The sequence below is a fragment of the Bubalus kerabau genome, chromosome 7 (assembly GCF_029407905.1).
Source record: "Bubalus kerabau isolate K-KA32 ecotype Philippines breed swamp buffalo chromosome 7, PCC_UOA_SB_1v2, whole genome shotgun sequence".
Lineage (NCBI taxonomy): Eukaryota > Metazoa > Chordata > Mammalia > Artiodactyla > Bovidae > Bubalus > Bubalus kerabau.
In genome coordinates, this window is record NC_073630.1 from 120,779,734 (window position 1) to 120,807,360 (window position 27,627).

Here is a 27,627-nt window from a genome sequence, read left to right on the forward strand (position 1 = left end):
GCCGTCCCGCCCCGCGCAGCCGGACGTCGATGCCGGGACAGGGCTGCTGCCGACGCCGGGTCCTTGAGCTGAGCGCCCGCCGCCTGCCCCCAACCGCCGCCCTCAACCGTCCGCAGGCGGGCCGAGGCGCTGCGGGCCGGCGAGGAGCCGCCGCCGCCACCGCAGCAGGAGGAGGCCGGGAGGCCGGCGCGCTGGGCACATGGCGTCCATCTTACTGAGGAGTTGTCGCGGCCGCGGGCCCGCTCGCCTCCCGCCGCCCCGCTCCGCCGCGCCGAGGGGTAAGCGGCCGGCGCTCGGCCGACGGCGCGGGGCTGGGGCCGGGGGCCGGGGGCCGGGATGGGCGGGTCGCCCCCTCAGACGGGGCGGGTCGCGGGGCTCGGACCCAGCCCAGAGCCGGGGTCCCACGGAGGGAGGGTGCCTTGAGGGGCCTCGCCCGTCCGCCCTGCCCTGGCCGGCCGTTCGCCCCGGGGGTGGGGAGCGCCCGGGCCGTGGGTGCGAGCGGGTGCGGGCCCGTGACCCATTCGCGCTGTGACCTTAGTCGCCCGGCCACCGGCCGCTGTGTCGGGAAAGTTTTGAAGAGAGCGCGCTGACAGCCAGCCTGGGGCGGTGTCGGCGCTCCCACCTCGTGGTCGAGCCGGGCGGACCTGGCGCCTACTCGCGAGGCCAGTCTTGCCCTCGGGCCGCGTTCGGGGCTGCAGAGATGGCGGGGGGCACAGCGGGCACTGGTTCCCGTCCTGGGGGACGTCCGTGGGACCGATACCCTTATGGCGTTCCACATGGGGCCCGGGCCCTTTCTCTCTGTCCTCAGGCAGGTCTCCTTGTCCCTGGAGCTTCAGAGACGCTAGCTGGGACCCGGAGACCGCACCTGAGGCCGGGCTCTCTGGAGCCCACATGCAGGGCGCCTAGACCTGCTCTCCGTGTCCCCTTTTATATTACCCTTTCTCAGTTTGTTGCTTATTATTTTGTCCAAAATAATATTGAGATTCTCGAGTAAAATTACCTGCTTCAAGGTATTTACCCTTTGTAAAGGCACCCTAGAAAACACGGTTCTTGTCATTTTTGACACTGATGGCTGATCAGCTGCTTAGACCTTTGGAGCCAGGAGGAGGGCGTGGAGCCGCAGTGAACACTCCTCTGGGAACCCAGAGTCTGGCTGCCCAGTCCAGCTTGTAGTCCTCGCCTCTCTCTCAGGGCTCTCTCTCTCTTTTCTTCCTGCTTAAGGATGGTAGTAAAGATACTTTGGCCGCACACATTTCTGTAGCATGATTTACAGTTTAAAAGTTAGCTGAATTTGTTTTGGGCTTGAATCATTCCAGGAACACAGGTGTTTCCATAGTAACTAAGCCATGAAGGGGTGAGAGGTGGTCGGGGCCCAGGGCTGGGCTGTAGGGAGCCAGTCCCAGAGCCCTGGAAATGATGCTCCCAGCTGAGCTCGGGGCAGCCTGTTTCTGAAGCACATTTCCCCCATTATTAACATCTTACATCAGTTTGAGTCTTGTCATAATTAGTAAACCCACAGTATTACATAATGCATAAGGTATTCAGGTTTCCCTTATTCCACACATAGTTTATTCTGATGTCCTTTATTTTTGTCCCAGGACCCCATCCAGGACACCCCATTACATTTAGTCACAATTTCTTTTTGGTCTCTTGGCTGTAATGGTTCCCCAGACTTTCCTTGACAGTTTTGAGGAGGTCTGGTCAGGCACATTGTAGGACCCACCTGTTGGGATTTGTCTGCTGCTTTTCTCATGGTTGGACTGAGGTTTGGGGTTTTGGGGAGGAAGATCCCGGAGGTGAAGTGTGTCCTTATCCCTTCTATGTAGGGTGCCTCCTGCAGCAGGACTTACATGGCCCGCTGGCCTTGATCAGCGGGCTCAGGTGGTGTCTACTGTAGAGTTACTTCCTGCCCTTTTGCACACTGTGCTCTTTGGGAGGAAGTTACTGTGTGTGGTGTGGACTTGGGAGTCGGCTGGGACTTGTAGAGGTGGGCTGACCCGATTTGCGGGGGACTGGGTGTGAGACAGAAGGCCTGGCCTCCCGCCATTATTGAAACAAGGGAGCGGGCTGGGGAGCCAGGAGTTCTTAGAGCTGTTGCGTGTGAGGTGCCCGTCGGACCTGAGGGCCTCGTGTACCCACGTGTGTTCAGGTACGGAGTGCCTGGGGAGGATCCTGCTGTAGCTTAGCAGGGAGAACCCAGAGAACGTGTTTCCTGGAAGCCAGGTGAATAAAAGTGTGAGACAGGAAGAAATGAGTTTGGTCTCTTTTCCCCATCCTGGGTTCCTGGCAGAGCCCCTAAAACCCTAGGAATTTCCTGAATGATAAGCAGATCTTTTGCTATTCACAATGAGCCCATTCCCCATACCAGAGTCTGCTTTAGCTGCGAACCTGTAACTAGAGGGTGGGGCCTTCCAGACCCACAAGGAGGGGAAGGGTCTGGAGACGGAGCTCAGCTGCCAGTGACCAAGGGTGTGATTGACAGTACCTAGGCCCTGAAGATAGGATAAGGCAATGGCAACCCACTCCAGTACTCTTGCCTGGAGAATCTCATGGACGAAGGAGCCTGGTAGGGTGCAGTCCGTGGGGTCGCTAAGAGTCGGACACGACTGAGCGACTTCACTTTCACTTTTCACTTTAATGCATTGGAGAAGGAAATGGCAACCCACTCCAGTATTCTTGCCTGGAGAATCCCAGGGATGGCAGAGCCTGGGGGCCTGCGGTCTATGGGGTCGCACAGAGTAGGACACGACTGACGCGACTTAGCAGCAGCAGCAGGTCCTGAAGATAGGGACTCGGGAACAGGAGGCTTGGGGAGCTTTTGGACTGGGGGTGCCTGCCAGGCAGCGGGGACAGGAGCTCCTGTACCCAAGGACTCTCCCAGATCTCACACTATATCCCTTTCCATCTGGTTGTTCATCTGTATCCTTTATAATAAACTGCAGTATTGGCTTGAGTACTTTCCTGGGTTCTGGGGGGCATTCTAGCAAATTATCAAAACTGAAGGGGTCATGGGAACTCCCAGATTTGTAGTTGGCAGAAGTGTGGGTAGCCTGCAGACCCCATTTGCAACTGGCATTTGAAGTGGTGACAGTCTTGTGGGACGGAGCCCTTCACCTGTGGTTCTGCACTCCCTCTGGAGAGTTAGAGTAGAATTGAGTTGTAGGAGACGCAGCTAGGGTCAGAGGTGGAGGGTGGGTGTTGGGGAAGAGACCACAGAAGGGCCCTCAGGAGGACCGAGTGGCCTGGCAGCCTCCTGCAGAGCCTGGAGCCCACTCTGAGTTTACTGTGAAGGCTTCTGAGTGGGGAGAGCAGGGGAAGGAGCTGCCAGGGCCAGGGGAGGGGCAGGCCAGGGGGCGCTGGGTGCTGTGGCAGCTGGTCTGGTTGTTGCAAGGTTGTGGGGAGGCTTCTGTTTGGGAGACAAGGTAGACCTTGGCTGGAGTGAGGGCTTGGGAACTAGAGTTAGAGAAAGCCTTAGAAGTGTATCAGAATCCTAAAATGTGCTGTGTGCTCATCAACATGGTTTATCCAAGAAACGGCTGACTCTTGGTTTTGGTTTTCCTGGTCATTCTCATAACCCCCACCCTTCACATGGGCATGGAGGCTGTTGGGTCATTTGGATGGGGCCCTTGCCATCTAGTCAAAGCTATGGTTTTTCCAGTAGTCATGTATGGATGTGAGAGTTGGACTGTAAAGAAAGCTGAACGCTGAAGAATGGATGCTTTTGAACTGTGGTGCTGGAGAAGACTCGAGAGTCCCTTGGACTGCAAGGAGATCAAACCAGTCAATCCTGAAGGAAATCAGTCTTGAATATTCACTGGAAGGACTGATGCTGAAGCTGAAACTCCAATACTTTGGCCACCTGCTGTGAAGAGCTGACACATTGGAAAAGACCCTGATGCTGGGAAAGACTGAAGGCAGGAGGAGAGAAGGGGACCACAGAGGATGAAAAGTAGAATTGAGTTGAGGAGACAACATGACTTTGAGTAAACTCCGTGAGTTGGTGATGGACAGGGAAGCCTGGCGTGCTGCAGTCCATGGGGTTGCAAAGAGTCGGACACAACTGAGCAACTGAACTGAACTGACCTGATGTGACCTTGCTTGCTCTGTGCAGCTGTCTGCCTGTTGGGGGTCACGTGTGCCCTGCCTCTTCCACCAGAGGCAGCTGGAGTGAGTCAGGGTGGTCCCACCTGGGGAGACCTGAAGGCCCAGGCTCCCTGGGCCCACGGCCACTAGAGTCTGGTCCCCCACTTAAGGTGCGTTCAGCCAGGGATGCTCCCAAGACACTGCATTCCGCCCGGGGCAGAGCCCTCACCTCACAGCACTCAGAGTGGGCTTCCAGAAGCTTGCTCCACAGAAGGAAGAGATGCCTGCATAAAGCCACTGTTTGAGACTGACTTTGTTTTTTCTGTTTTTGTCACAGGTCCTGCTGGGGATCTGGCCTGCCTCAGTGGTGCCAGCGCTGTGGGGTTGATGAGCTATGTGTGAGTAAATGAACGTCACTTTCTGCTTGTTTAAACGTGGGGGCTTGAAAGTGCTCAGGTGTTGTGGTTCTTGGCTTGTGTAGGTGGTATATCCTGCTTTGTTCTCTTAAACCTGTATCTTTGCATCTTGACATATGTAGCCATGTACTTTAGTGAATATTTGGGAAATAAACACTCATAATCCCATACCTGTTACAGGTATTATTAGCCTTTTTGGTGTATTATTCTGGTCTTTTTTTTAAGTGATTTATTAGGCTGTGCTGAGTCTTAGTTGTGGCATGTGGGATTTAGTTCCCTCTCAAGGATCGAACCCGGGCCCCCTGCATTGGGAGCGTGGAGCCTTAGCCCCTGGACCACAGGAAGTCCCTTGTATCTGTGCTCTAAACCTGCAGTGGTGTCTGCTGTCTGCACAGTTGCTGAGTCTCCTCCATCCTCATGCAGCTGCTGTTTCCAGGGGCTTCTCTGTGAACACACACAGACCCTCCCCCGCACCACGCTTGGTCCTTCCCAGAGGACCCTGTGGATTGATCATGGGGCTTTCCCTACTGGCTCTGAGGCCAGATCTGGAGTGTGGTGGGAGGTCTGTGGTACTGCTGAGAGGCGGGAGGGCTTCCTGGAGGGAGTGGCTCCTACAGGCTTCCCCGTTTCTTCCCGTGGGGCTGCTGCACTCTCCCTGTCTGCCATCACCCCTGCCTGCACCCCAGGCTTGGTCTCCTGACCCTCACCTGTGTGGCAGGGCGTCCACGTCCACCTGCCCTGGTGCCTGGAGTGGACACCCACGATCCTTCTTGTGTGAGAGTGTCCAGCCCCTTACAACCCCTTGTCCCTGGAGCTGGGGGTGCTTTGGGTTCTTTCGTTGATCTGTTGCCTCCTCTTGGCTCTGAAACTCCGGGAGGGCGCTTCCTGTGACAGATTTGATTCCCTAAAACAAAGACTGCACAAGTTGCACACGCGTGGCTGTTAAAGCACAAGTGTGTGTAAGCGTATTTTCAGTTTTTGGTTCTAACATCAAGTGCTAGAATGAGGAGCTGGCCCAGCCTCTCTGCCTGAGAGCAGCTCCTTCGTGGAGGGGCAGGGGTGCATGTGCAGTGTGTGATGGGGACATGACGTGGTGTTTTCAAAAGCCCCTCCCTGCAGCAGCCCCTGCCGGCCCCTCTTGCTGCCGGGGTGCTCCCAGCTAGCTCTGGGCTTTGATTTGATTAGGCTTCTCTCCTGACAGTCCCCAGACTTTGTTGCCATGAAATCTCTTTATGATGTGGAGGTATTAGCATACGAGCCTAGAACCTCTCTGCCCTTGCTAAAGTGCGCCCTTCCAGCTGTCAGAGCTCTCAGTGACCTCTGTAACCTGCGGCTGGCATTCCGGGGGCTGGGGGCCCAGGGAGGTGACTGGGGGATTGCTGTGCAGGGTGTGGTCCCGCAGGGTGAGCTGTCGGGTTTTGGCATGAAGTTTTTGGGTTTAAGGTAGTGACTGCCAAACAGGTTAGCGCTGCGTGTGGACTGGCCTCACCGTATGGACCAGCCCGGTGGCGGGGGCAGTGCCTTGGGTCAGCAACCCCAGCGCTTGTGGGGCTGGTGCGCCCGCCGCCCTTGGGCAGGGAGGGTCCACCCCTGGTGGCGCCTCTGTTCTCCACTGCCTTCCAGATGATCTGAATGAGTTCAGTTCTGAAATGGTCTTTTGGGGATTGTAACTGGTATGTCATTAAACTTGTAACATCACTTGGAATATTATTTGTAGTCTTTCCACGGTAAGTTGTTTTCTTTATTTAGACTTTCTCTCTTTGGGAAAAGAGTGTGTCCTGTTCTTTGCGTAGGCAGAGTGCGCGGCCTTTAAGACAGTTCCCAGATGTGCTCCATTTGGAGGTGCTGGGGCTCCCTCAGTGTTAGCTTTCTCGGTGACTGTTGGTGGCATGTATGTCACTCGCTTGGGTGTGGTCTCCGGAGTGGCCACCTTGCACAGCTCTGTGAGTTGTTTTTAGTTCATCTGCTTGTTAATCGCCAAGTGCACCGTAATGTGTTTTTTTGTCTTTTCCTTCCCAATGCATTTGCTTCTGTTGTAGTTTTTTCAGTCTCAGTAGCCAGGTCTGTTATCAGAGAACTGTAGTCATTCGTGCATTATCATGACAGCAGAAAATAGTGACTCTAGCGTCGTATAAATTCACAGCATTTAGAAAGTTAAAGTGCCTAACAAGGCTGTCCTGTGGCCTCCAAGGCTCCAGTGGGTGTTGTGGGCAGTGGTCCCCGGGTCCCAGCCGACGGGCACGTTGTTCTGTGGCCGATGATGGGGTCCCCTTGGGTCCCTGGGCACCTGTACTTTGGGGACAGCTCCTGGGTCATAGTGCCTGTTGCTGCATCCTGCCTTCCCTTTCCTCTTTGCCCTGAGGAGCTGAGGGGGCACAGAGGTTGGCACCCACCTGGCCTGACCTCGGGCCGCTGTCTTGGTACGCTGACCCCTGGGTTGGCAGGTGTGTACGGGGTCAAGTCGTGGCTGTGTGGAGAGCTGGTCAGGTCCCTGTGGCGGGCGCCTTGGGCGCAGGGATGCTCTTCTGGCCCTGCTTCACTTCTCTTCTGGAAGGTGTTGGCAGGGTGCTGGGCTGAGGTGGACGTGTGTCCGGGTCCTCAGGGCAGACAGGCAGGGCCTCCTCCAGCAACATGTGTTTCCTGTTGAGACACTGCTTTCACCTAGCGTGGTGTGTACACACACACACTCACTCTCTCTCTGAAGATGGTTTATCCCGAAAGAGAGAAGGAAAAGAAAGGCTGCAGGGCCTGGGGTGGGTGGTGGGTGGTGGGGTCCTGGCTCTGCACAGCTGAGGGGCCGACGCTTCCAGGACATGGACGCCTGGGCCCTGGCGGCAGGGGAGAGTGGGAGCTGCCCTCTGTCCACCAAGAGGCAGCGGTGCCCAGGTTAGTTTTGTTTTGATGGAGATTTTTTTAGTGATAAATTATATAATTTGTACTTTTTGAAAATAGCTGGATCTCCCTGGCTAGACGGTTGATAACCTCTCGAACGTGCCTGAAGGCAGCCAGATTCCTGGGCCCTCATGGCCCTCGCCCGATGCACCCTAGGCTGCTCTGCTGGGTCTGCCTTCCTGGGTCTCTGTCCTTGCCTCCTGGCTGTCCCTTGTCACTGATGTCACACCTCGTGGAAGCCACTTGCCTCCTAGGTAAAGGGGTTGGAAAAGTGGATAGTTAAGTCTGGTGAAGTTTGTGGGTGGGGGCCCTGCTGGGCTCTGGGCGAGGCCGTTCTCCAGCCACTGGGACTCGGGACAGGGCAGGGCTGAAGGACCGGTGGGACAGGACCGGCCTGGCCCTTTAAGGCAGAACCAAGGGCCTGGAACAGAAGAGAGGCCACGGCTGCCCCTGCCCAGCTGGCCAGAGCCAAGGCGGCCATGCAGTGCCCCTGCGTGCAAGGGCAGAGCTTCCTCCTCCCCGACCGGTGGCGTCTCCACCCCAAGCGTGCCCGAGGAGCTTTCCGGGGTTCATCCCCAAGGGATGCTCGCGAAGCAGGGAGGCTGCCTGTCCCAGGTCACATGGCAGTCGTCAGCGGAACTGGAGTTTGACCTGGGCCAGGCTGCGCAGACCTTGAGTCCCTGCTGCTGGCAACAGACCAGGTGTGCAGAGACGACCGGACAGGTGGGAAGAAGCTGGGGTGTGCTCGCAGTAAACGGCCGTGTCTCTGGGCCTCTGGCCACCCCAGGGTGGACTTGTGCGTGAGAGGGAGAGGTCTCTAAGGGACAGGGGAGATACGAAGACGTGAAACACAGAACTGTGCACGTAAATATTGTCTCAGCGATGGATTCCAAGAGGCCTTCTGCCACTGGAGGGGGGCCTCTTGGTTGTGCCCAGACCTGGGGTCATGCTAGGTCTGGATGGGCACTGAGAGCTGGGGAATGCCCGGCGCAGGCTCCACAAACTCAGGCTGCCAGCGACCCTCCTCGAGCGGCCGTCTGCAGGCAGACCCTGAGGGCACAGCCGCGTGGCTCTGGAGGAGCACGCTGGTTTTCTCTTGCTGCCGCAGGTTCGGGTGCCCTGCGGGCCTGATGTGGTGCCAGTGGAGACGGTGCCGAGGTGTGCAGGCAGCTCACCCGTTCCTCGCTGGGCCTCCTGGAGCCGGCGGTCTAGTGGGAGGTGGTCCACATGTGAGGATTTGAGACAGCGGGCACAAGGGTGGCCCTGCAGGTCAGGGGCCGAGGAAGTGCCGGTCAGAGCCCTCCCTGCGGGGTGTCCGGCGGGCACAGGCCTGGGCCTGGCCGAGGGGGCGGTGTGGGAGGAGGGGCGGGCCTGGGCTGCGGGCTCTACTCTGTGCGTTTGTCCTGCACAGAGGCATTTGGTCCACTGATGCACGGGTCCGGCTCACTCTTGACTGGAACATTCTCCCTAAATTTCAGAACTTGCTCAGGAGCCGTAAGGTCTTGGTAGAAACTCGCCTCTTAGGGGAAAGCACTGGCCGGCCCTCCCCCCCCCCCCACCCCGCCCAGAGGCTGGGTCTGTCTGATCTGGGGGTTGAGCCTTTGCTGGTTGGTTGTGTCTGACCTGCCCCTTTGAGGCTGCGGGCACCGGCCAGCCCCCCTGGCCTCCCGCAGGACCTCTGTGAGCGGCCCCTTCGCCTCTGACGGTGGGCGTGGCTCCCTGTCAGCAAGGGGCCGGGAGTCTGTCTGTCCAGCTGGGACAGTTGGCTGGGAGGTGTGACTGGGCCGCTGGGCCCTCTCGGCAGGCGGCTGGCGCCTCACCGGACTTCTTTTCTTCTTCCTCAAGGCCACTTCCGTTGGGCGGCTGTGCTCCCGTCCACCCCATGTACCTCTCCCTCCGCGCCGACCCCCTGGGCTGCTGGACGCTGAGGCCCAAGCGCGCGTGCGCGGTGCTTGCGGGGCCGAGGCTCCTCCCTGTGCGCTGCTGGCACTCCTCGCGCCCGCTGGGCGATGACTCCGTGGTGGAGAAGTCCCTCCGGTCCCTCAAGGACAAGAACAAGAAGCTGGAGGAAGGCGGCCCCGTGTACAGCCCACCCGCACAGGCGGCGGTGAGGAAGCCCCTGGGGCAGCGAGTCCTGGACGAGCTGAAGCACTACTACCACGGCTTCCGCCTGCTCTGGATCGACACCAAGATCGCGGCGCGCATGCTCTGGCGCATCCTCCACGGCCACAGCCTGACCCGCCGCGAGCGCAGGCAGGTAATGGGCGCGTCCGCACCACCCGCGAAGAGGGACCCGGCTCTGGAAGCATAGCTGACCAGGGCTGGGGCAGCAGGGCACTAAGACCCCCTGTGTCGGAGAATAAACAGTCGGGGCCCTCCTGGGGAGCCGTGGGGAGTCCGACGGGGCTCTTCCCTTTCTCCTCCGCAATTGTGTGTGGTTCCATGTTTTTTTCAAGATATTTAAATATCAAATTTTCCTTTATAGGAAAATACGCACCCTAAAATTTATTTTTAACCATTTTAAATAAACAGTCTGTGACATTGTCCATTCACATTGTGGTGAAGTCGGTACCACCAGAACTGTTTTCATCTTTTCCTCAGCTGAAACTGCCTTCTTTAAATAACATTTGCCGTCTCTTGCCCCCAGCCTCTGGCCCCACCATTCTACTTCCTGTGTCTTAATCTGACTCCTCTGGAAGTCAGAGGAGTGACACCGCATATCAATGGAATTGCAGAGGATCTGTCCTTCATGACTGGCTGGTTTCACTGAGCAGACTGTCCTAAAGGTTCACCCTTGTGGTGACAGGTGTCAGAATCTCCTTCCTTTTTAAGGCTGCATAACTTTTCACCCTGTGGATAGACCACAGTCTAGTTTATTCATTTATCCATCTGTGGACATTTGGATTGTTTCTGTATTTTGTCTATTGTAGGTAAATGGAATTTTAAAAACTTCATTTTCCATTTGTTTATTGAGAGTATAGAAAAACAGTTGATTTTTATCAGCGTGTGCAATACGAGGGGTGGCTGCAGGCCTCCTTGGGGCCTCACTGAGGGCCAGTCCTCAGGGCATGGTCTTGTCCAGCTCTCTGCCGAGCCAGGGGGCAACTGCTGAAGCCCTGGGCCGGCCCAGTTGCAGCAGCTGCTGGTGACGGGTCCTACTTCTCGTACAGAGTTAGCTCCCACCCAGCTTTTCTTTTCCTTTTTTAAACTCTTTTGGCCATATCCCACACAGCATGGGTGATAGATCCCCAGCCAGGGATCTGACCCGTGCCCCCTGCAGTGGGAGCGAGGAATCCTAACCACTGGCCTGCCAGGGGAGCCCCTGCACCCAGGTTTTCTGAAACTCCAAGGTTTGGCCCCTGGGGTGCCTGTGGAGCCTTGTCCGCTCCCCGGGAGGGCCCACCACCGCTCCCCTGGCCGTTATGGAAGCCGTGCTCCCCAGTCACCCTCGCCCTCTGCCTGTCCAGTTCCTCCGCATCTGCGCCGACCTCTTCCGCCTGGTGCCCTTCCTGGTCTTTGTGGTGGTGCCCTTCATGGAGTTCCTGCTGCCTGTCGCTGTGAAGCTCTTCCCCAACATGCTGCCGTCCACGTTCGAGACCCAGTCCAGCAAGGTGACCGGCCTGTTCCAGACCCAGCTTGAAGTAGTTACAAAGCTGCATTGTTCAAGTGTGTCATAGGTTACAGCTTCTCTAGAGCAGTGTTCCCCAAGCCACAGATGGAGACCCGTTCATGGGGGATGACACGGCTCTAGGGTAAGGTGGGCCGACCGAGGCCCACACCGGGCCCCCCCCCACCCCGGCACTAAGGCCTTTTGGGGACACACGTGCCCTGCTCTGTGTGTACTGTCTGATGGCCTTCATGTTTCCTGTGGCTCAGCCCACAGGGTCTGAAAAGCTTTACTGGCTGGCTGTTTATGGAATTGCTGGGTCCTTTCTGTGGTGGGGGTTGTGGGGGGCAGGAGTGTGACACAGAATTCCCTAAGTCATGAGCTGGAAAGCTTTGGAACACAGCTCAGCAGTGGAGGAGTGCTGTCAGGAGGCATCTGGGAGGCTGGGTGCAGTGCCCTCTCTGACCTCACAGGAGGAGAGGCTGAAGAAGGAGCTGCGGGTCAAGCTGGAGCTGGCCAAGTTCCTTCAGGACACCATCGAGGAGATGGCCCTGAAGAACAAGGCTGCCAAGGGGAGCGCCACCAAAGACTTCTCCGTGTTCTTCCAGAAGGTGCTGTGGTGCTTTGTCCCTGTGGCTGGGCCTGTGGTCCCCAGAGCTGGTTAGCGGCTGGGGCCCCTGCCTTCTCGGGAGGCGCTCCTTGTCGCCCTTCCCCCCTTTCACTGTGCGCGGTGTGGGTGGGGTTCAGGGCCAGGGCTGGAGGGCTGTAACTGGTCCCGCCCGCGCCTGTGGAGGCCACACCGCTGTCCACCAGCCTCGTCTGGGCCTCCAGACTGCAGCGGCCCTGGGGGAGGACCGGGGGCCCACAGTTGTGACAAGCGGGGCCCGGGCTGGGGAGGAGGGGCCTCCTGCCCCACATGGAGAGGCCCCGGCGTCTCCCTGCCGGCCGTCCCTGTCCCGCTGGCCCAGCATGCGAGGCCCGGGGCCGGACCCCGCGTGCTGCGTGGCGCCCAGGGGCCGCGCCCTGTGGGTCCCTGAGCGTTGAGCTGCCCTTCTGCTTTGTCCTGACTTAAGGCGTGTGCCCGGGAATTGTGGGGGTGCTGCGGGCACACAGCCTGCCTGCCGTGGGGGTGCCTGCTGGTAGTGACCCTTACGATGGCTCCTGCAGATCCGAGAGACGGGCGAGAGACCCAGCAATGAGGAAATCATGCGTTTTTCTAAGTTGTTTGAGGACGAGCTGACCCTGGACAACCTCACGCGCCCGCAGCTGGTGGCGCTGTGCAAGCTGCTGGAGCTGCAGTCCATCGGCACCAACAACTTCCTGCGCTTCCAGCTCACCATGAGGCTGCGCTCCATCAAGGCAGACGACAAGGTGGGCGCGTGTCCGGGCTCCGGGGCGAGTGCTGGGGTCACATGGGGTTCCGCCGCCATGACAGCCCATCTCCGTGATAGGAAGTAGTGACTGAGAAGGTGGGTTTTATGGCGGCCTAACATTTCATTATACAGCATATCATAATTTATTAACCGTTACTTTAACTAATCTTGTGCTTCCCTAAAGAGCACTCTAATTAACACTTTTTAATGTAGATTTTGCTCCAGATCTTTGATAGATCCTATAGAAATAGTGACCTAGAATTGGGGCCTCGCGACTAAAGGGCAGGAAGTCAAAAGCAGGTCCTGACCACGACCTGGTTGCCCCCTGGCCTGCAGCGCGCCTCGAGTGTGCGTCTCCCGGGGAGAGGTCCCGAGGAGCCCCTCGTCCTCTCTGGAGCACCTTCGGCCTTCAGTCTGTGGCACCTGGTGTCTGAGCTGCGCCAGCCTCTGCTGTTGACTTAACGGCTTCTGTCCTCACGGCTGCCGTGTGTGCTCACTGGTGTTCTGACCTGCGCGGACGGCCTCCTGTCTCACAGCCGGTGTGCTCAGTCCTGACTCGGCTCCTGGTTCTCCTGTCTGCTTTATGTTCCTCTTAGTCTCTTTCCTTGCCTTCTTTTGCATTAATTAGGTGTTTACTCTTACGTTCTCTTTCCATTAGCTTGTTATTTACTTGTTACCTGAGCTGTTTCTCTAGAGTTTACAGCTGGCTTCCCTGAGCACAGGAGTCTGGCAAAGTAGATGCTTTTCCCGCCACACGCGTGCTGGGGCCCCGCGGGGTCCCCGCCGCACTTGCCTTCTCCCTTGCAAGTGTTGCCTGCGTTTCTGCACCCGAGCTAATGTCTGTGCTCCACCGTGTGTTTCTCCTCCTGACCCCGGGCCTTCCTGCCTGTTTCCACCGGGCCGATTCCTCCACTGGACGAGTCCCCTCTGTATTAGCCTCCCTCCTGCAGGGTGTCGCTGGGCAGAGGACCCAGGGCTTACGGGTCTCTTTCACGTTTAAAGACGCCGCCGAGCGCATGTCCGCCGCCAGGCCTGCTGCTGTCCTCTGAAGACGCCATCTTTCTCTGCAGTGCCTCAGAGTTTGCATTTATCAGTTTCGCAGTAATGTCCCAAGGAGGTGTTTCTGTGCTCCTGTTTCCTGGTTCTGGTGCTTCCGTCGTCTCATTAAATGCCACTCCCCCAGTACATCTAGTTACCTAGCCTCTCTTCCTCTTGAGCTGATTACTCTTAAATCCATTCTCTGAGATTCCCGTTTTCAGGTAAAATCTTCTGTCTTGTTCTCCAGAAGCAGATCAGCACCGCTTTCCGTAAGCATGAAGAGACAGGGTGCTTCCGCTCTGTGGAAAGCCTGCAGTGTGGCTGCCCCCCTGGGGACAGGCGGCCTGACCTCAGTGCTGGGATTCCTGGGAGGTGGGGGGCGGCCAGACCTCTCCTGTTGAGAAGTGGACGGGGCATACTTTCCTCCTGACATGAGGTGAAAACATGCATAAGAAGCCTGGAAAGCAGGGAGAAGCCCCTGAGACCCTAGGAATGACACGGGAGGTCTTTGTGCCTCAGAGACCCAGCCTTGGGCCTGAAGAAGCCAGAAGTCACTGATGAGGACAGACCCCGAAAGCCCGCCCTCTGACCCAGGGAGAGGGGCTGCCTGGCAGGCAGAAGGCGCCCAAGAGTGCCTGTGCCGCTGCAGCCAGGCGCCACGGGGAGCCGCGTCCCCGCACGCGCCAGTGGTGGGGCCGACAGTGGGGCTCTGTCAGTGAGGTCTGCGAGGGCTGGCTCGTTCCCCCACCCCGTCCTCCCTGCTAGAGTGGCGTGGAGGGGCCAGGCAGCAGGCTCTCCTGCCCCTCCCAGCCAGCGAGCATGCTTACGGGGGCCCAGAGTCCACCCACCTGGTCCAGCCATCAGAAGAGCCTCTGCCCCAGCCTCAGTGGAGGCCACGTCGCACTTGTTCCAGAACACGCCCAGGATGCAATTTACGGGTACGACTGAGTGACCTCACAGAGAGCTCAGGGCCATTGGAGGGAGCGTGTGCTCACAGTTCCCAGAAACGGGGCTGGGAAATGAGGGGAGGTGGGGCCGTGGCTCAGGCCTGTACCCCTGGTGGGGTTGGAGTGGCCAGCTGGAGGCGTTGCTGATTGGCCAGGAAGGGAAACAGAGGTCGGGGTCTGTGGTTGGAGAGTTTGAAACACGAGTTCTGCACACCCAGGAAAGCCCACAGGGGCGATGCAGACAACTGTGGCTGTTAGTTTGGATTGGTAGATGCCAGCCTGTCCGTTCTGCGCCTGTGAACGTGGGATGGCACACCCCCGCCAGAGTGCTGTAGGAGGGAGCCTGCTAGGACAGAAGGCGAGAGCGCCAGGACCTTGTGACCCCAACCCGGAGTGTCCACCCTCCTTTGAAAATCACTCCTCGTGCTAAGAACCAGGAGGAAGGACCTCGGTGAGAAAAGGCAGTTGGTGGGCACCAGCACCGAGTGGACAGATACAGTGGGGCGTGTTGACCATTGGCTGTTTGCCAGATACAGTAAAAGACGTGAATTTACAGACTTAAGAAACCAGGTGAATCCCAGACAGGATGTACCACAGAAATCCACACGAAGACAATCAGATGAACAGACTTTAAAGACAATCTGAAGGTGACGAGAGAGACTGCAGGACAGACAGTTTGAATGAGAGTGCGTTTCTCGTCAGAAGCCTGGAGGCCGGGAAGAGCTGGAAAGTTTCTTTGTGTGCTGGAAAAAAAGAACTGTCAACTCAGTCCTGTACTCAGCAAAAATAAAAATTAAAAACTGAGAAAAAACTGGGATGAGGGGGAGGTCAGGATGTTCTCAGATGAAGGAAAACCAAGCTTGTGGTGGAGCATCAGGAAGCGACTATGTGTGACAAGCAACGGGCTTCGCTCCTGCTGGCGAGCCGTCCTCGTGAGGGGAGGCGTGACGGTGGAAGCAGGGACGGACTCTGTGTCCGGAGTGGCGTTGGGACGAGCTCAAGCCTGCGGGGGAGGGTGGGGTGAGGCCCCTGCGCGTCGCCTCGGGACGAGGTGGACGCATCCTGCCATCAGAGCAGCCCCTGGAGAAGGACGTGGTGGCGCACAGGGCGTGAGCGCAGAGGGGCACACGCACTGCTGCAGGACGGCAGGGCGAGTCCTCACGCTGCGTCTCATGACCACTCAGCGCTGGAGACAAGCCAGACGCCCCACCCTGGGCGAGCGGTGGGAGCAGGACCATTGTGGGTGCAGCGTGCTCACCAACACAGGGGCTGCATGGGTCTCCAGGGCCTCCCAGAAGCTTCCGCAGTGTGCGGACGACAGAGGGCAGAGCAGACTCATGCCCGGGGGTGGCTGTGTCTGAAGGGGCCTTGTGAGGTCCTCGTGGGCGCGGCTTGGCATTGCCTTCCGCCTGTGCCCTGAGACCACCCGTCAGGTGTGATGGGGACTCGCACAGCTGCATGTGGTGCTACGGCTGTCCCCGGGTTGATGGGGGGCACTGTTGCCCATCATCCTTCTCTGCCGTTCCTCATCCCTGCACAGGCTCCTCGAGACCCTGGTGCCATGCCGTCTGCCTCGGGCACTCCTGTGTGCTTCCTGCTCGGGTCACTGCAGCCTCAGGCTGCACAGGGAGGTTCAGGAGGCATCTTGAGCGCAGTTCCCCCCAGTCCAGTCCTTCCTCTCCCATTCCGGGAACACAGAGGATGCTGGCTGGGTGGGGGGACGAGAGGACTGCGGGGCTCAGGCAGGCGGGGCCTGGGCCTGGTGAGCGCCTTTCATCCTGCAGTGGGTCCTGCCCTTGACCTTCAGGTCCAGCCCGCTGTCAGACTGTCTGGTCCCTGCAAACTCAGAACTAGCACCTTGGGTGGGTGGGGGGGTGTTTGTCTCGTGTTTGGCAGAGTGTGTTAGGAAGGTTCTAATCACACACTTAGACTTGTGTGTGCATGCAGACAGCGTAGAGCCTCCCTGAGGAGGGTGAGCCCTCCAGAGGTCACCAGCTTTTTCCTTTGACAGCTGATTGCTGAGGAGGGCGTGGACAGCCTGAACGTCAAGGAGCTGCAGGCGGCGTGTCGGGCGCGAGGCATGCGGGCCCTGGGCGTCACAGAAGACCGCCTGCGGGGCCAGCTGAAGCAGGTGCGTGGGCAGGGCCCTGGGCCACCCTCACGGACTCTGGGTCGCCACTGGAGTCTTTCCTGCCGCTCCACCTGGTCTTGTGAGGATGCCCAAGGGCCAGGCCAGCTTCCTGTGAGATTCCCGCGTGTCCCTCTGCTGAGGCCGGGGGTGTGGGCAAATGAGACCCAGGCCAGCACGACCTCTGAAGGCCCTGCTCTGAGCAGCCCCTGGAGTCTCGTCCTGCTCAGTGTTTCCCAGTTCCCACGGCTTCGCCGCAGGGCATCTGTCACTCGTGGGACTGAGGGGGGCAGCGGGTGTGAGTGTGGCGGCCGATAGACCCCTTGTAGGGCTTGAGGCGTTTCTGGAAAAGCTCACTCGGGTGACGGGGTCCACTCAGGTGCTGCTGTGGCTGTCGCTGCCAGCCTGCACCCCGCTCCCCTCCCCAACGCAAACCAGAGCAGGGGAGGGTTTGGCCAGGCCCTGTGGGCGCCCAGGCCGGAGGTGAGCCTGGGTCTCGCACTCCCGCTTGCAGTGGCTCGAGCTGCATCTGCACCAGGAGATCCCGACGTCGCTGCTCATCCTGTCCCGGGCCATGTACCTTCCCGAGACCCTGTCACCCGCCGACCAGCTCAAGTCTACCCTGCAGACCCTCCCAGAGATCGTGGTGCGTGTGGCCGGGCCCTCTGCTGCTCGCTGTCAGGCCCCTCACTGCTCGGGGAGACGCCCCCAGCTCTCTGTCTTGTCTGTCTTTCTCCCCCTGAGGGCCCTGCGTGACATGGGAAGGTGGCCCTTGGGGTCCTCCTTGGGAAGCAGGCCTGGAGGGGACGACGCCCAGAGGCACTGGTTGGGCCCCGGGGCTGCGTTGGTGGGGACACCTGCCCCATGTCAGGGCACGCTCACGGGCTCCCCTCCCTGAAGGCCAAGGAAGCCCAGGTGAAGGTGGCCGAGGTGGAAGGTGAGCAGGTGGACAACAAGGCGAAGTTGGAGGCCACGCTGCAGGAGGAGGCGGCTATCCAGCAGGAGCATCGCGAGAAGGAGCTGCAGCGGAAGAGCCAGGCGGCCGTGGCCCAGGCAGCGGTGAGCAGGCAGGGCGGGCGTGGGCGGTGGGGGGGTAAAGCAGGCGCTGCCAGCCTGGCCTGAGGCCCTGAAGCTGAGGATTGATGCCCTGTGGACGCTGGGGCCTGGAGGAGCGGCGTGAGTGTGCCTCACCCCGCTCGGCACTGGCTTGGAGCGTCCTGCAGGGGAGCCTCGTGAGGTTGGGCTTGCTGCCAGCCGGCCAGGCTCCGCAGACCTCCACCCTCACGGAGACGGCCCTCTGGCCTGCGGTGTGTCTGCCAGTGTGGACACCCCAGAAGGCTGCGGTCCTGCAGGGGGTGCTGAGCCGGCAGCGGCCTTGCGTTTCAGAAGGAAGTGGAGCCCGAGGTGGTGGCCGAAGGTGCCCCGGGGAGGCCGGTGGCTGAGCTGCAGCCGGAAGAGTCTGCTGTGACCCTGCCTTCCGAGGTCCTGAAGGACAGCGCACCCGTCCTGGAAGGCTTGAAGGTAACAGCGCTCACCAGAGGGAGCGGTGTGCAGCCACCGGACGCCAGTGGCTCCAGGGGCTCCCGAGGACGCGGGCCTGGACGGCTGCAGCCTGGCTGCGGAGGGTGATGGTGGATGGTCGCAGGGCGTGGAGAGCGAGCCCGGAGGGGAGGCGGCCTGGCCTTGGCTCAGACCGTGCTCCTCGGGCAGGACGCCCAGCAGGGACGCTGGTGTGGTCCTTGCGGAGGCCCACCTTGCTGTCACCTTCCGACGTGCTGCGTGCTCGCTTCTGGCAGCCTCGCCGTCCTACCGTGACCCACACTCGGGGACGCCCCCGCCGCCCGGTGGGCCTTGGTACAGGGGCATGGGAGGCGGAGCAGCTTCTGAAGGCGCTGGGGGTGGGGGGGGGGGGGGGGGGCGTGCTCACAGGCAGGTGCAGCGTCATCAACAGCTGGAGTAGGAGAGAGGAAGCAGGGCACAGGTTGTGTCTGGGGGTTGGGGTGGGGGGCCCTGTGAGGTCGCGCCTTCAACACCTGGGTGGGGCTGGGCTTCGTGAGGTGTGCTGACGGCCCAGGGGGTACGGTATGAGGATGGAGCTCTGAGGGGCAGCATGGGGTCATCGGAGGTGGAGGGGAAAGCCCCACTGCAGGGCCTCGGAGGAGCTGGGGGACGTGAGCCCTCCAGGCCGGTGGGTAGGAAGGGCCTGTGATGGGGCACGGGGTGGAGAAAAGCTGTTTACGTGACAAGAGAAAGCATGAAGCATCAGTTTGGAGCGTCCTGCTGAAGTGAGCTGTGTCTGCAGGCGCAGCTTTGTGGGGGCAGTGGTGCACGGGGCTGGCGTAGCCTGGCATATGCCCAGTGGGCTCTGCTTCACCTGGTGATGGCCTGGAAGACAGGTGAAGACCAGCACTCCACGTCACTGATGTGAGGCTCGAGGAAAGAGGCTCCTGGGAGCCTGGGCCGACCTCGGCTCAAAAGGAGACCTGGGAAGGGTCAGGACCAAGGAGCCAGGGTCATTGTGAAGGCAGTTGGGGGCTGAGGCGGGAAGCGAAACAGAGGTGGGGTCTGGTCGGGGCCGCAGAGCGTGGCCTGGAGGAAAGGCTCACCAGTCCGCGCTCGGGCCAGGACGGTTGGCTGTTTTTGTGGAGAGAGAGGCATCCCGTTGCCACCGGATTAAGGATTGAGACAGAGAAGGATGATTCAGCTCTCAGGAGAGCTTGTGAACTAAGGGTTGCCAAGGATGACTTAGCAGGAAGCACACAAAACTTCAAACAAAGAACCTCAGTTCGTGAGAAAGATGCATCAGAGAGCAGGGCAGCACTGTTTCCTGTCTGCAGTGCAGGGGTCTTGGGGTGTCGGCCGTCTGCAGGGACAGAGAACCTGAGGAGCTCCAGGAAACTGTTGCTGAAAACCTCACCACAGGGACAGGCCTTCAGGGCAGCGGTGCTGGTGTGCGCATGGAGGGCAGAAGCCCTTCCTGCGCCGCACACGCTCTCGGCAGGAAGCGGAGGAGGAGGAGGACCCTGAGGTGAGCGCCTCCCGGGGCCACGCCAGGGCCATCAGAGCTGCTGCAGCAGGGCTCTGTCCTGAGCAGAGTGCGGCTCTCCGCGAACTCCAGGACCTGAGGTGCGCCTGCTCTGTAAGAAGGACGGTGCGTCGCGACCAGCTGCCCTGGCAGTCAGTGGTCAAGAGTCCGCCTGCCTGTGCAGGGGGCGCGGTTCCATCCCTGATCCAGGAGGGTCCCACATGCTCAGCCCGCGAACCGCCGCTGCTGAAGCCCACATGCTCTGGGCCTGTGCTCTGCGCCAAGAGAAGCCAGCGCAAGTAGAGAAGGCCCGCACGCGGCAGCAAAGACCCAGTGCAATCAGAATGATTAACCAGGTGTTCATGAATAAGGATTAACGTGACCATAAAGTTAAGTTAGAAAATGCATCGCGATCCGGTGGGGTTTGTCTACGGAATACAGAAATATTAGTGTCACGAGCACATTAACAGACTCAAGAGTGAGACCGTGAGCGGTCATCTCAGCAGACTTGTGGAAAGCACTGGGCTGATCTCAGCCCTGTCCTCAGCTGACATGGGGGTGAGCCTTCTGACCGCAGGGCCGTGAGGGGCGCCCCTGATCAGAGGACCCCAACAGCTGGGGGTGTCTGCACCCCACCTGCTCCGCATCGGCCGCAGGGTCCGGCCAGGATGGTTAGACGAGGAAAAGATGAAGTCGCGTGGAGGTGGACTGTTCACAGATGACATGACCACCTGAGAGTGCATAGTACTTAGTGCTAGAGATGAACAACCAAGTTGAAATTTTCAGAAACATATCACGGGTAGATCATACCCCAAAAGTGAACTACTTGGGATAAATTTGGAAATAGGCATGAAGACTTGTACAGGATGCTATAAACTGTTGTTGAGGTAAATCAGTAAGTAGCGAGCTTCACTGCACTCTTGGACATGAAGACTCGATGTTGGTAAGACGTAATTCTCCCCAGCTAATGCTCAAAATTCTCCAAGCCAGGCTTCAGCAATACTTGAACCGTGAACTTTCAGATGTTCAAGCTGGTTTTAGAAAAGGCAGAGGAACCAGAGATCAAATTGCGAACATCCGCTGAATCATTGAAAAAGCAAGAGAATTCCAGAAAAATATCTATTTATGCTTTATTGATATGCCAAAGCCTTTGACTGTGTGGATCACAATAAACTGTGGAAAATTCTGAAAGAGATGGGAATACCAGACCACCTGACCTGCCTCTTGAGAAACCTATATGCAGGTCAGGAAGCAACAGTTAGAACTGGACATGGAACAACAGACTGGTTCCAAATAGGAAAAGTACGTCAAGGCTGTATCTTGTCACCCTGCTTATTTAACTTACATGAAGAGTACATCATGAGAAACGCTGGGCTGGAAGAAGCACAAACTGGAATCAAGATTGCCGGGAGAAATATCAATAACCTAAGATACGCAGATGACACCACCCTTATGGCAGAAAGTGAAGAGGAACTAAAAAGCCTCTTGATGAAGGTGAAAGAGGAGAGTGGAAAAGTTGGCTTAAAGGTCAACATTCAGAAAACTAAGATCATGGCATCCGGTCCCATCACTTCATGGGAAATAGATGGGGAAACAGTGGAAGCAGTGTCAGACTTTATTTTGGGGGGCTCCAAAATCACTGCAGATGGTGATTGCAGCCATGAAATTAAAAGACACTTAATCCTGGAAAGTTATGACCAACCTAGATAGCATATTGAAAAGCAGAGACATTACTTTGCCAACAAAGGTCCGTCTAGTCAAGGCTATGGTTTTTCCAGTGGTCACGTATGGATGTGAGAGTTGGACTGTGAAGAAGGCTGAGTGCCGAAGAATTGATGCTTTTGAACTGTGGTGTTGGAGAAGACTCTTGAGAGTCCCTTGGACTGCAAGGAGATCCAACCAGTCCATTCTAAAGGAGATTGGTCCTGGGTGTTCTTTGGAAGGACTGATGCTGAAGCTGAAACTCCAGTACTTTGGCCACCTCATGCAAAGAGCTGACTCATTGGAAAAGACTCTGATGCTGGGAGGGATTGGGGGCAGGAGGAGAAGGGGACGACAGAGGATGAGATGGCTGGATGGCATCACCGACTCGATGGATGTGAGTTTGAACTCTGGGAGTTGGTGATGGACAGGGAGGCCTGGTGTGCTGTGATTCATGGGGTCGCAAAGAGTCGGACATGACTAAGCAACTGAACTGAACTGATCTGTGGATTCAAGACCACCACAATCCCAGCATCCTTTGTTGTTGACATTGACAAGCTTATTCTAACGTATATGGAAATTAAAGGGACCAGAGGATGAGATGGTTGGATGGCATCACTGACTCAATGGACGTGAGTTTGAATGAACTCCGAGAGTTGATGATGGACAGGGAGGCCTGGGGTGCTGCAGTCCGTGGGGTTGCAGAAAGTCAGACATGACCGAGCAACTGAGCAACAACAGAGAAGAGCCGTGGTGGTGGGCGAACAGGCTCCTTGTGCTGGCGGATGGAATTGTACATGGCAGTTAAAGGAACACGCCGTCACGGTGAATCTCAGAGTGATGGAGCTCGAGCCGTGTGACGCCGTTTGTCAGAATCCCAGCAATGAGTCTGTCGTGACAGAAGTCCCAGGGTGGGGGGGTTCCTGACACGAGGAAACCTCTGGGGTGATGCTGCTTCTCGGTCGGGCGGTGGTGGCTCTGTGGGTGTCTGCCAGACATGCCTGCACAGGCGCCCTCAGACGTGGGGGGCGCCACCTGCGTGGACACGGCTCGGAGAGAAAGGTGGCCAGCCGTTCCAGGGAAGCCAGTTACTCCCTTTCACATAGGTTTTTTTGGTTTGCTGGTTTGTTTTGTTTCCAGGAAGAGGAAATAACTCAAGAGGAAATTGACGTACTCAGCAACGCGTGCTCGAAACTGAAGGAGCAGAAGAAATCCCTGACGAAGGAGAAGGAGGAGCTGGAGCTGCTAAAGGGGGACGTCCAGGACTACAGCCAGGTGGGGCGCGCTCAGCACCTGGCCACGCCTCCAGCAGGCTAGGCCCGCTGGCCCACAGGTCTTCGGAGGGAAAACTGAGTTTCAGGAAATCCTACTCGGCAGCTCCTCCAGCATTCCCGTGGGCCACATCCCCTGGAATGCTGGCCACTCGCCCTTGTAGGCGGTGACCAGGCATCTTTTCAGTTTCTAAACATGCGAAGGCATCAGGTGAACAGCCTGGTCGCTTGGTATGTGAAACCTTATGTTTGTTCCTGACTTCCCAAAAGGGACTTCCTTACATCCTAGTTCTTTTTTTCTTTTTGAGATTGGTAAAAATAATTTGCCATTTTCTCCTCCTCCTTGTGGTAGCCCTCTCATTGTGGGGGTCCTCTAATCCCCATGTCACCTCCCATTGTTCCCGGTAACACTTGCTCATAGGGAAAGCAGACATTCGCATTCCTTGATTGTTTTATCCATTAGGAAAACAGTCAGGGTTCAGAAAAGAGTCCGAATTTCCTTTGATATGAAAACTGTGTTTGAGTTTTCAAAGATGAGAGCAGACCTGCGTGGTGGACAGGCATCAGTGGACAGCTGAGTGGCTGGAGTCGGCGGGCCTGCTCCACCACAGCCCAGACCTCTCCACCTCCATGATGTGGTCTGGACTGACCCACTTACTTTAAAAAAGTCAAGTTAAGGTTTCGCCTTAAGATGGTCTATTTACAACTAAATAATTTTATTAGGATTTACAGGAGATCAAGAAGGAACTTTCAAAGACTGGTGAGGAAATGTATGTGGAAGAGTCTAAAGCCAGCAAGAGGCTGACCAAGCGTGTGCAGCAAATGATCGGGCAGATGGACAGCCTGCTGGCGCAGCTGGAGGCCGACCAGAAGGCGGGCAGGCTTGGCCCCGCCGCCGAGGCTGCGCCTGCAGGGTGAGTGAGCGCCCTGGACTCTGGCCCGTGGCCTCTGACTCGGTGCCGTTCTCAACCTGGGTACCCACCAGCCACCCCTTCCTTCCCTCTGATCTAGCAGCTGCAGCTTCTCCACGATGCTATCACTGAAGCGGCTCTGAGTCAGGTCTTCCTAGCACACTGCGTGCGTGCACACGTGCAGACACAGTGTACACATGCAGATGTGCACAGGCACTGCACATGCGCAGACACGTGCACATGCAGACCCATGTGCACACATGCAGACCCATGCACACGTGGAGACACTGCACATGCAGACACGTGCACACACGCAGACGTGCACACACAGGCACTGCACACGCGCAAGCACTGCACATGCAGATGTGCACATGCGCAGACACTGCACGCACACAGGCACGTGCTCACATGCAGGCACTGCACACACGCAGACAGTGCGCGTGCACAGTGTGGTGCTGCTGACGCGTGGGGAAGGCCTCGGGCAGCTTGCCTGGTCTCTCTGCATCCGCCCCTCCCGCCCCTCTCTCAGGCCGCCGTCGCCGGTCATTCAGAGCCTCTGTGGGTCGCAGCGCCCCCAGCCTCAGCCCTGCTTGGCGCCCTCAGAGCATTGCGCTGCCCCCTCCCTCAGCCACTGCAGTCATGACCCCGTGCAGGGGCCAGTGTCCCCTCAGGCCAAACTGCTGAGCGCTGTGGGCGCACCTGCCTTCATGTGTCAGAGGGCAGTGTGGCTCCTCTGGCCCCTCCCACCCTGCCCCAGGCACAGACAGGCCTGAGGACCCCCTGTCCTCATCGCCCCGGAGAGGCTTGGCGTGCCAGGCGGCTGTGCGCAACCGGCGACCACCCAGAGTGGTGGCTTCTGCCCGTGTCCGTGCTGGAGTGGCGGCCTCGGCCCCTTTTTCTGCGCTGGCCAGGGGTCCCCAGCTGACGGGGCAGGGGGCCCTGGGTGGAGGGCTGCCAGGTCAGGTCTGGGCTGCTGGCCCACGGGGGTGAGGTGCCATGTGCAGGCTGTGTCCCCAGGGAGACGGTGATCAGCGTCTCTGAGCTCATCAGCGCCATGAAGCAGATCAAGCACATTCCCGAGAGCAAGCTGCTGAGCCTGGCCTCAGCCCTGGACGACAACAAGGATGGGAAGGTCAACATCGATGATCTCGTCAAGGTGGGTCACGGGCCCCTGAGGCCTGAGAGGCACCCGGCCTCCAGTGCTGGGGCTCCACCTTGGTCAAGAGCCTGTGGGCTCTGGCGTCTCTGTGGCTCCTGTGTCTCCAGACCAGTGGGGACTCTCACCCAGAACACCAGCTGCCGTGGCCCAGCATCCTCATCCTGGTGCTGCAGGACCTGCCCGCAGCCCTCCTGGGTGCTCCTGGCGCTCTGCCCCGCGGGGCCTGGCCTGCAGCCTCTGGGCTGTGCAGCCCACCTGCCTGTGGCCCTGGGTCCCGGGAGGCCCAGCTGGCGCCCTGCCCAGGCCTGTGACCTCGGGCCTCCTGCCCCCCCGAGCCCCTTTGCCGGCCGTGTGTGGCCTGGGCTCTGGAGTCTTTTGGCTCCTTGGGGTGGCGGGGTCTGGTCCTCAGAAGGCCAGGGTGGGTGGAGGACCCCAGCCCCCAGGGGGACGGTGCCGAGGGCCTGCCTGGCCAGTCGCCACATCTCGCTGGCTGTGCTCTCAGGGGAGCCTCTGCCGTGAGGGGCAGAGCAGCCTGAGCCCTGCGCCCCCTCCCATGTGCACAGGTCATCGAGCTGGTGGACAAAGAAGATGTCCACATCTCCACCAGCCAGGTGGCCGAGATCGTGGCCACGCTGGAGAAGGAGGAGAAGGTGGAGGAGAAGGAGAAGGCCAAGGAGAAGGCGGAGAAGGAGGCGGCCGAGGTGCAGAACTAGGGCCGGCCCAGCCCTCCGGCACACGGGCCTCCACGTGCTCCCTCCCACCACAGTGGTCCCAACATTATGCTGATTGTTTTGAAGTGATCCTTAGTGACGGAACTAATATTTTATCAGGAATAAATCAGAAACTTCACAATCAAGTGATTTTTAACATTCATCATTCCATGAAGATTGAGTCAGCCCGGAGCCCCCGTGCCCATCCAGGGAGGCTTCTTTGGGTCAGCGGGGGGCCCAGCGCTGTGGGGTCCCGGCCGTGGCAGGCAAGGGTGGCGGCCAGTGGGGGTTGTGGCCCTGCACAGCCCCCCGGCTCCTGAGGTGGCTCGGGCCTCCCTGCTCGCCCCTCGGTGGCGTCTGCCTCGGAGGAGGGGACCTGCCGCAGGGGTGCCCCAGGCAGACACAGCCTTCTCGGCCTGGAGAAGCTGCTTCGTGTGTCACAGACTTGGACTCCTAAGCATCGGCGTGAACCAGTGAGCAGACCATGCCCGCCATCTCCACGGCTCCTGGGAACCTCATCTAATGCTCTCGTGTGGGCATCCATGTCCTTTTCTGAGTGACCTTGGATTCTCACCTAATCCTTCAACTAGCTAGCGTGGAGCTTCCTCATGCGCCAATCTGCCCAGCTGAGCAAAGTGAGCGTCAGTTACGCCGGGAGAGGTGCTGATGAAGCCCTTGGAGATGAAGCCTCCCCTGTGCAGGAATCAGTCGTGCTTCTAGACTGGGATGTCATCGCCTCACCCCCAGCCCCGGGTGTTCAGATGGATTTTACCGCGTGTCTCACCCCAGAGGCTGTGGGGGCGCTTGAGGGGCCTGTGTCCGCCTGAGGCCCCTGGCCACGGGCATGTGGCAGGTCCAGGAGGCGGGTGGCTGTCGCCCAGCACCGTCTGGCTCTTCCTCTGGAGGCTTGGGCAAGGCCGGCCTGAGCGCTCCGTGGTGAACCAGCGTGGGCCCTGGGAGACCTGGGGCTGGTGGGGCTGGCGGGGCTGGCGGGGCTGGCGGGACGAGCGAAGGGGACAGCTTCCAGATGACTTGAAACCTTGTGCTCAGCCGCTGACGGACCTTGGACGAGAGGAGTACCTCTGAGTCCTCCAGTGGACACCCTTGTGAGCGGGCAGTGGGCGCTAAAGGGTTTTTATTTCAGTTATTTAAGGGGGCGTGTTCTAGACGCTTCCTTGGTATTTATGAATTATCTCGCGTGTTTAGTGGCCTGGTTTTCCGCTGCAGTAGTCTGCTTGCTGTGACCCTCGCAGTGGCCGGCATGCTTGAGGAGAGGCTAGTCTTTCCCGGCCCTGTCCTCACCTTGCCGCCTTCGCCTGGCACCCAGGGCAGCCCCCTCATGCTCTCAAGCCCCCGATCCCCCGGCAGCACCCCCACCCCGGCACGGCGGGACCCTTCTCTGGCATCTGTACCTGGGCCTGTCTGCTGCAGGCTTCCCCTTCGAGTCGCTTGTTTTTACTGTCCTGAACTTTATTTATTGCAGCTGAGCTGAGTGCCCGGGTGCAGCTGTACGGGTGAACAGTGCTGGGAGTGAGCGTGGGGTGTGACGCGGCGTCGGGGCGGCTGTCTGTCGGCTGGGTGCCCGGGGCCTGCACCCGCCTTCCTGAGCTTTCTCAGGAGCATGCTCAAGTCCCCGGGGCTTTGACACCATGCCCGCTGGAAGCACGGTTCTCCCTGCTTTGCACACCTGAACACCCCCCGTTATTAAGGATTCAGGAGACTGACGTAGCTCCCAGAGTCGCTTTGGAATATCCAGTTCCGGATTTTAAAAGCGAAGGACACCGTGCAGTTTGTGCAGCGTCACCTCCAGGCAGCGGCCCTCACGGCGGCCAGGACCGGCTCCCCTGAGGGCCTCCTCCTCAGGCTCTGTGTCAGCGCCTTTTTTAGAAATAGCATTTTTTATTAAAATATCAAACTCATGTTCGGGTAACAGCTCAGAGCACGATTTCTGAATCATGTGGCCCGTCCACAGTTGGGGTGGGAAGTGGCAGGGCTGTCTGAGCGTCTGGCTCCGGCTGCGCTCCAGCCCGGCCTCTGGGGTCGCCTGCCCTGGGAGCGCGCGTCCCGCCTGTCCCCGCAGACTGTGCTGGAGACTAGACCCTCGATTTCATGTGAGGAGAAGGGTGAATAAAGTGCTGTCTTGTATGACTGGACTGTCACGGGATCCTCTGTCTGACCAGGTTTCTGCGGCAGCCTCTCCTCCCCACAGCCCTCAGTGGGCCTGGGGGGTGGTCCCCAGTGGGCAGGGCTGGGACCCTGGCCAAGGGATCACCAGGAGGGGGAAATCCTGAGAGACGGAGGGCCCCTGGGGTCGGGGGAAGCACCTGCCAGGGCCTACCCTTGTCTGAGGGGTCCCGAGGCCCTGC

The 27,627-nt window shown here is 58.8% G+C and overlaps 1 protein-coding gene across 3 annotated transcripts; it reads left to right on the plus strand.

Moving 5' to 3' along the window:
* On the plus strand, window positions 1-27,414 carry LETM1 (leucine zipper and EF-hand containing transmembrane protein 1). 3 transcript variants are annotated; one of them, XM_055589281.1, is made up of 14 exons: window positions 1-278; window positions 4,421-4,481; window positions 9,237-9,648; window positions 10,859-11,002; window positions 11,472-11,609; window positions 12,166-12,369; window positions 16,368-16,487; window positions 16,999-17,130; window positions 17,385-17,543; window positions 17,871-18,005; window positions 22,351-22,485; window positions 23,205-23,395; window positions 24,410-24,548; window positions 25,115-27,414. In XM_055589281.1, the coding sequence occupies exons 1-14, from the start codon at window positions 200-202 to the stop codon at window positions 25,262-25,264; spliced, it is 2,199 nt and encodes a 732-aa protein (XP_055445256.1). In that variant the 5' UTR covers window positions 1-199; the 3' UTR covers window positions 25,265-27,414. The 3 variants fall into 3 exon arrangements, with proteins under 3 accessions (XP_055445256.1, XP_055445257.1, XP_055445258.1); XM_055589282.1 differs by having other exon boundaries at window positions 17,874-18,005; XM_055589283.1 differs by lacking the exon at window positions 17,871-18,005.
* The last annotated feature ends 213 nt before the right edge of the window (window positions 27,415-27,627 follow it).

Excerpts from the sequence above, each read along its gene's own strand:
- LETM1 (XM_055589281.1), top strand. The coding sequence starts at position 200 with ATGGCGTCCATCTTACTGAGGAGTTGTCGCGGCCGCGGGCCCGCTCGC. Across the intron at positions 23,396-24,409 it reads GCCGAGGCTGCGCCTGCAGG|GGAGACGGTGATCAGCGTCT; the intron begins GTGAGTGAGCGC and ends CTGTGTCCCCAG. Across the intron at positions 24,549-25,114 it reads ACATCGATGATCTCGTCAAG|GTCATCGAGCTGGTGGACAA; the intron begins GTGGGTCACGGG and ends CCATGTGCACAG.